Source organism: Solanum verrucosum, unplaced genomic scaffold, assembly GCF_900185275.1.
Source record: "Solanum verrucosum unplaced genomic scaffold, falcon-dt-bn FXZP01000235.1, whole genome shotgun sequence".
Lineage (NCBI taxonomy): Eukaryota > Viridiplantae > Streptophyta > Magnoliopsida > Solanales > Solanaceae > Solanum > Solanum verrucosum.
The window spans coordinates 506602-515371 of record NW_026019948.1 but is presented as its reverse complement, the minus strand read 5'-3'; the positions used below and the strand labels follow the sequence as shown (position 1 = coordinate 515371).

The following is an 8770-nucleotide window of genomic DNA, read 5'->3' as shown; positions in this document are numbered from 1 at the left end:
TAAAACAAGGACAGACACACATTTCTAACACGTCAGTTAGTCATAATATCTTAGCTGAAATTTTCAAAAGATCTCCAATTTGTTGTATTCTAGAGCTTAGGTCATATGGATGTTACTAATGCTTTAGTGAACAACACAACACGTATTCTATGCGGGGACTATAATTACCTTTTTTTTTTTTTTTTTATAATCGTCATGTCTGGACTAATTGGTGTGCACCTAATAACACTCACGAGTGTGTCAATGACATGGTTAAACACTAGCAGATAATTTCATCTATGTAAATTTATATAAATTAAGTTACTCGATACTTGTGTTGGTGAAAAATAATAGCTACTTGTGGAATGGAGGATTGTCATTTTTTCTGCAAAAAGTCATAGCATGTTCTCTTATCTATTAGATCCTGGTTAAGACTAGTCTAGCCACAGAAAAAAACTAAACTTAAATCTGAAAATGCCAACTGAGTTTGGACTGCAATTTACTTACCAGAATAGGTAAATTATCCTTGTTGAAACTCGACTACGCCGATCACTGCAACATCTTGATACAACAATGATGTTTCAATAAGGAAAAGAAGGAACCTCCAACTGCCAAAACCCAACCAAAAGGTCATGGGAAGAGAGCAGGGATAGGAGAAAATGAGAAGGAAAAAAAAAAAACTTAAAAGGCAGGAAAGTAAGCTTTTACTTCAACACTTTGTAAAATATTAAAATGCTTCTTTTGCAACAGTATGAGACCTGACCATCTAAGCAAAACTTACACTAACTTGAATTCTACAGTGTAGATTTTTAGACAAAGTAATTGGAAGGGCAATTCTACGGTGAGTAGATTGCAGTAGTCTCCCAATAAAGACGAACTTATATCACAACCCTCAAAAATATTTGATCGACACTCAACATAATGTGCTCGGCAATAGTAAAAGAATCTCCTTTGCATGAAATTCAGGGTAGGTACGACTTCCGAATGATACATTCAGTCATTACGCCTCCGCTTCCGAAAATGCCTGAGGATAAAACTGTCAGCATAGAGTGGATAGTTTTTTCTAATTAACCCCTTTATGCATTTCCAGTATGAAAAGTCCACTGATTCACCATCCTTGCGGACAATAAATAAACATCTTGAGTTTTCAAAATCTGGATGGTACCCTACCTGTCAAGCAAAAACCAAGTGATATGCAATGTTAAGAAATTTGCAAAAGAGAATCTCTCCACGCACTCTACATGCACATGTAAAGTAGTAGAAATCTAAAAGTACAGTCCACTTCCTGGAAATAGCACATAAAACAATCCAAAACTATTTCTAAAGTCACACGGTTCTATGAGCTACTTATCCTAAAAGAAAGGGATTACAAGTTGCTGAAATGTGCTTGAATAGGGAATTCCCACTTAATGGACAGTAGAAAAACCCCTTGGGAGGAAGGGTCGGGGGCTATCCTAGGTAAATGAATAACCACGGGGTGCCAAAAACCAAAGTGGTTGCTCACCACTTAAATACTAGGCTTAGTTATGTTTACTTATTTATATTCCTTTATTCACTTATTTATATTTTTGACAAGTAGAAGTGTATGCAAACCCCAAAGATGTACTCCAACTTAAAGATAAATAGTTCTCCATTGCACTACCAACTCTTTACTAGATTCCTTAAGTACATTGTAAAACCCTAAAACTAAAATCTTGTTTTCTATAACTGAAAATTTGTCCTGAACCCATTTTTCAAACACCACAATTCCCTTGCGATATTGTATTTGGTCTTTTTCAAGTATGACTTGCTCTTTTGGCCACCTCCCTCTGATCAACTTTCCAGTTTACTCAACATTCATTTATAATGTCTTTGCCTTCTCTTATTTTGTCACCAAGATATTCCCAAAATATTCTTGACTTCCGTCAGTTTATTCAACTTTAAATCTGATTCATTATTTTGTCAGCTTCATGATAGGCTTATATATCTCATCAGTCATCCGTGGAATAATTCACGAACCGTTTGTTCAAAACATATTGCAATCGATATTCCATATCTTGTTCATTCATGACGTACATCATAGTTACTCCCTCTGTCCCATTTTATGTGGCACCCTTTCGTTTTTAGTCCGTCCCAAAAAGAATGTCACCTTACTTAGAAACAATTTAACTTTAAAATACCACTTTTACCCTTAATGAAATGACTTTCAACCACACAAATATCTAAGAATTGTTTGAGACCACAAATTCCAAAAGTCTTCCTTTTTTCTTAAACACCGTGTCAAGTCAAATGGTGCCACATAAAATGGGACGGAGGAGTATTTCACAGGTTTGTTCTCCATGGATTCTTCCACAGTTGTCCTATTCCCTATCTCCTTGAACACCCTTCATCACTATATATTACATTGGATTTCCCTAAAATATTACACCATTCAGACTCGCAATTTCCACATTCCATTTACTTCCCTTTGTTTTACTGTTTGTAGTTCCATTTGACCTCAAAGGCGTCGTCCCTTTCTGCACTTTCAAAGCTTTTCACAAGCACGCCTACCCCTACAGTAGTTGGGGCAATTCGCCTATGGATTGGATTTGATACTGTTTCAACCCTAAGAACAGGTTACATGTCCATTCCTAGTGGTGGACTGGGTTTTCCTGCTATTTTTGCTACATTCTGATACCCTTGGCTTCAGCACTGGTATGTATAACAATATAGTTCTCTCCTGGTTCTATTAAACCTCAAAATCATAAAATAGAGCAAGGTAATAGGCCTAAAAGGCAGTTTAGTCGAGCTCAATCATTATTTTGATTTGAAAAAATCGCAGTGTTGACCTTCCATAAACCTAAAACAATATACAATATCCAACAAATATGAAAGAGCTCCTAAAAATAAATGAAGTTCCCGGCTAACAGATTAACAAGTTTCAGACGGTAATTGTGTTGTGGGTTACACATAACACAGAAAATGCTGCCAAGAGGGCAAAATATAATGTTTGCAATATAAACTGAAATAGTTGGTAGTACTATCTAGTAATATTTTTTTCTTTCCTCATCAAAACTAAAGAAGCTGGTAGTTCTATATTTCACCATGATATGAATAGAGTTTAAGAAAGCTACTAATATAGGAAACCCTTTCTTAATCCTTCACCTAAAAATAAGATTATTTTATCTCTAATTTGAGATTGCTCACACTAGTTTCAACTTTCAAGTGCATGCAAGGAAGTTATCCAGTCTTTCTGTCAAGAAGAAGCATTTGTGCATGGAGAGATAGAGAGATCAAACCAAGTGAACAGAGAAAGATGTGATGTGAGATAACAATGCAAGAGATCAGTAAATGAAGCAGGAGGAGGATGGCATACAGTAATGTAATCAACTCCAGGGCCAATCTTCTTGTCGCATTCCGGGTGATATGGAAGCAATCTTTGTAGAATTGTTCTCTGGTGATCAGGACTTAACCTATCGCCAATTGCATATCTGCAAAATTGTAGATTGAACAAATGAAATGAAAATAAAAAACAAAAAATGATATCAATGATTTTTTCAGGGGTTGGGTTCGATTGTAGAAATATTTAAACATTTTTTATCAAGTATGCATAGGTTTATATAGGATTTGGGGGTTCAAAACTATGGCGCTGCATTATTTCATATTTCATTTACATACAAGACATCTGACTTGAGGCAAGTAAGTATCTTTTTGTAGAATAGACTTCTTCTTTTTTTGAGAAAGGTTTTTTGTAGAATAGACAACTCAGAGAGAGGTTGATAACTATCTTATCTCTGTCAACAACTCAGAAACAACTCCAACGAAAAGAAAGGAAAAGGGGATGAAAACAGACTGACCACCAAGTTAACCTTAGAAAGGTTAACCATAATCCGATCTCCAAGATAATTTTTTTATTTTTCCAATTACAGCAAAACAATGTGGTGACTCGATTGAGCAGTTCAAAGGCTCACTTAATCCATGGTACTATTCATCAACCAGATGTCAACATTCTACAAATGCTTTCATGCTGTGAAGAGTTGGAGTTTATGACTCATAAGGGCATAAACTACCTAAGCTAGAGATAAGGTATTTTGCTCTGACTTGCTGAAATCATGGCAATGAGAAAGTAGTTGCTTTTCACTGAGAACCACTTAAAAATTTTGAAGTTACCAAACAAAATGGACAGCTGGACTCAGTTTACCAGCAAAGCTATAAGAAAAGATTTGACAGACTTGGAATTGCTGGAGCAGAAAAGATATATAAATTTCACCAGGTCAAAGCTCCAAACAGAAATATCTCCCTTTACTTGGAGCAGCTTAACGTTGTCATCCTATGAGGGGTCTAATGCTCCATTTCTTCAGAGCATATTGATATGGTTATGATCATCACACATTTAAACCAAACTTCTTTACAATTTAATTTCCCTTTGCTATTGAATAAACAAAAACTTCATTATCCAGGGAAGAGGCACCGGAGGACAACCAATGAGCAGTCAAAGAAGAGAAAGAGAGCATACTTTGTTTACCCTGCATTCAAAGTTTCCTTTTTTTAATTACTAGTTCATATAATACAGTAGTTTTTTCCAGTTGAGAAGAAACATGAAGCAGTAGCAGAATCCCCAGAAAGTCTCTATTTTTTCGAGATAAAGGCACAAACACACAGCATATTACATATATGAATCAATAAACAAGTCTTTAAAATTAGCAGATTCTAAAAGAGAAGAAAAATTGAGACCTTACTTTCCAGAATGAAGAATCATTCTAACAAATCCAACAAGCGGCACAGTATCCTCTAAAATCTGGTCCTCCCAATCAACCCAACCCTCTCCATCTCCACCCTTCTTCCCTACTTCATCATCCGACTCTTCCTTCACCAACTCCTCACTTTCTGACGTCGTCTCCAACTCCGTCGAAATCACCGGCTTCCGCAACAGCTCCGCGTTATCACTCCGAATCCCTCCGCCCTCTGAACCGGTCTTCACCGCCGCGCAACGACACAACCGCAATCCTCCGCAACGTGAGAAGGATAAAGAAGACGGAGATAATAGTAGATGATGAGAAATAGGGCTAGGATTGTTTTTTCTGCATAAAAAGTGAAAATTTGAAGTACAAATTGAAGCCATTTTTCGCCTGAAATTCGAAAACGCCTTTCGTTAAAGTTTATTGCTTTACTTCAGTATTCAACATTGTAGAATCGAAGAAGGAGAATTTGGTCTCTCGTGGCGAAGTACTGTACAGTGCTGAAAACTAACTGCTGCTTTACCGTGAAGAAGAAGAAGAAGAAGATAAGTGTAAAGAAGAAAGCTGACCGCTTTATTGGGTGGGCTGGATTCTGGATATTTGGATATCGGGTACTGGATTCGGGTCATGTTACATTAGACAAAAAAAATTATTTTTTCTTATTTTTTATTGTGTCATTTATTTATAATGAGATAATAAATTGAGAACTTAGAGGTAGAAAATGTATCATATATATTTCTTTTCTTTAAATTGAAAATAAAATTTCATTATATATGCGTGTAATCAATTTGAATAAGCCTGAAAGTCATGTGTATTTCAATTTTAATTTTCTTACTCTCATATTTTCAAGGAGAGGTTCTGAATAAACTTTTTTTAATTATATAGAATTTAAATACGAAAAAGAAAAATATTCTTTGTTCATATAAATAAAGTAAGTGTGAAGTGACTTGCGATCAAATCAGCATCAAAACCAATTATGAAATTGTTGATATTAGGGGCTACTAGAAGCTTGTTTATTATACCTTACTTACGTATGTTATCGTTGCATTGTGAAGTGTTAGATTTGACCTTATCTTATTATATTATTTTTAATTTTTTTTAATGTATTGAGTTTTAAAATTTAGCTTGTCTTCAATTGTATTTGCGAGATTTTCATGTTATTATACGTTTTAAAGCAATTTAAGCTTGAGAAATGTAGAGAATAGTTCGAAAAATAAAAGTAAATGCTTGATTTAACTATGCCGATATATATTAAGCGGAACAAGGAATATTTTTCTTCCCAACTTCTCTCACATGAAATTATTGTTTCTATTAAAGCAAATAGGAAGATGGGTAAGCATTCCATACACTATATTGCGGATAAAATCAACATTAAAAAATAGATAAAAATCTAGACGAGAATCAAAAGTGCACCAATTATATTACAAATATAACTATTAGTGCTTTGCTGCTTTATATGAAAGAATTATAAGTATAATTTTTGAGTTTCTATTCAAAGATAAGGGACTCTTTTAAACTTTTTCTTTGTCACATTAAGTTCACAAGATTAGTTATTACTCTTTCAATCTCAAAATATTTATTGTGTTTTTCATCTACACATTCCTTTAAAAAATTAATTAAAAGAGATGTTTGACTATTTTATCTTTATTCATGTCTTTATAATATAGTCTTTAGGATTTGAACCCGGAACATCAATTCACCTAAACAATTGAATCAACTTCTAGTCTTGTATTCAATGATTTCAAAATACAAACACACACATATATATAAAATCATTTTTTTATCAAAAAAATTCGGATGAACTCCCGTCCTCCTAGATACGCCCTAATTGTACCTATCTAAATTTTGTTTCAACTAAATGGGACATTCATAAATGAATTTTATGACTTATGAGTGGATCCTAACGTGACTCGTCAATTTGTTACTTTTTTTCTTTTAAATTTTAGTTTAACAGACGATTATTAAAATCATACAATAACGTAAATTTCTTTGAAAAGAGTACAGTATTCGCAATACATTATGTACCTCTTTTTTTTTTCTTTGTTTAGTCAAAAGTCGTTGATTGGCTCAAGTTGAACAATTAAACAAATGATTTAATACATATTAAATCAAAATTAACCTATAAATAGGGGAAAACTTATCCGCACCGGGTGTTTACACCAAGCCAAATAGCCAATACATGCATACCATGTGTTTAAATTTATAATTTATTTTACTTCATTAAATCACTTAATAATGGACATTAGATTGGTTTGGTATAAACACCTGGTGGTGCGGGTAAGTTTTTTCCCTATAAATAAGCATATTGATCACCTAACCATTCAAAGTTTAAACGATTATTTAAACAAGTAAGATATTTTTTTCGTCATACTTTTACTTATTTATTACACAAAATAAATATTCATGTTATTATTTATTTATTTATTTATCAAGCCACTCATACATTCAGGGAGTTCGAATTAGTTTGCAAAATAGTTTTCTTCTCTTTAATTTCCTTTTCTTTTTTATTCTTTAGAAAAAATCTAAAGGAATATTTCATATTTGGAAATTGTGTAAGTTGAATTGTTGAAACAAAACAAACAAATAGCAAATGAGTTTAGAAGCCATTTGGCTCAGAGGACTATTTACGTGTAGATTCGTGGACCATTCCCAGAATATGGGTACTAAGATTGAATTTTAATCTTCACTAAAAGTTTTCTTCCTTCTAGAATAAAAATATCAAAGTAGAGGCGGAAGATAGGTGAGTCGAACTGAATTTTAACAAATTAAAATGAATTGAGTTAATAAATAGATGAGTTATTAACATATTCAAAAATTGCTTAAGTTGATGAGCTAATTAAATGCGGATCAAAACTTAATCTGTGTTCGTCTATTTCTTACTAAAATTTAACTGTTTTATTTGTTGTTTTATAGTTTTTTTAGCACCTATTAAAATTGTTATAGTTTTCCTTATTGTTGTTATATATAACATAGCAAATAAAAAAATAATCTAACAACATTTCTCATATAGCAATATTGGGATATAGATATCAACCCAAATTTTGATGGGTTGAAATGGGTGAAGCTTTGGCGGAGCTAAATTTTCACTAATAGAATTAAGAAATATAAAAAGTAAACACACAAATAAACTTAGGAGATTCAATATCTATTATATATATCTAAAAAGATATTTTAATATAAAAATAGTGTAATTACCATCAAAAAGGATTCGGATAAAATTCGTTGACTCTATCTAACTCTGCCTCTTGAACTAATACATACGCAAACCACATGTACCAATCAATAACCCCCCAAAAAGTATATATATATTTCTAGAATTAAGTTGATGCAATTTATATTAACACATAAAGTAACTATGAATTTGTTGACTTGATCAATAGCTTGCTACGTTGACGCAGTAGTGATTAGTGCCGTGTTTATATTTAACTCGTTGACTATTTATGGATTTGTTTAGTTCAATTTGCAATATTTCTTTTTCTGAAATTCATAAATTCACAATTGTTATTCTTCGAATAAATCTACTTCAATACAATAGCTTGCAAATCATATAGAAAATGTAAGTTGCACTAAGCAAACCTAATACGATAAACTCTGACGAAAAAAACTATTAATAAAGAAAATCGATCGCAAGTATCTACGTACAAAATCACTCACCAAACCTACTCAATAAACGCACGCGGATACTTGCAATATAGTTGTAGTATGACTATCATACTATCTTCTACCGACCTTATTATGTCCACTTATTCTTTAATCACTTTGAACTTTGAATAAATCCCAAGGAAGATTCTTCAAAAAAGTCAATTCTACAATTTTATTGAAGTCTTAATCACTCCTTGTGCAGTTGGTCTAACGACGTGAAATCATAGAATAATTAAATTTTAATAAAGATTAAAAAAATGCTAAGTCGTGATTCTTTTTTTTTTTTATTTAAATTTTAGGATTTAGAATTACCTAATGTATAAATAAGTATCAGATGGAATAGTCGAGATGTCAATATTTTAGAAAAGTCTTGGTCCTTCTCTATAGTTCTTTCATATATGACTACAACAACTGCCAACCATGAGTAGAGTCTAAAAAAAAATGGGTGCAAA

At 32.7% G+C, this 8770-nt stretch overlaps 1 protein-coding gene across 1 annotated transcript; it reads right to left on the bottom strand.

Moving 5' to 3' along the window:
- Nucleotides 1–664: 664 nt before the first annotated feature.
- On the bottom strand, nucleotides 665–5201 carry LOC125811866 (protein DCL, chloroplastic). The gene is made up of 3 exons (XM_049491418.1): nucleotides 4677–5201; nucleotides 3314–3428; nucleotides 665–1149 (listed from the first exon to the last, which is right to left on the bottom strand). The coding sequence occupies exons 1-3, from the start codon at nucleotides 5057–5059 to the stop codon at nucleotides 973–975; spliced, it is 675 nt and encodes a 224-aa protein (XP_049347375.1). The 5' UTR covers nucleotides 5060–5201; the 3' UTR covers nucleotides 665–972.
- Nucleotides 5202–8770: the final 3569 nt, after the last annotated feature.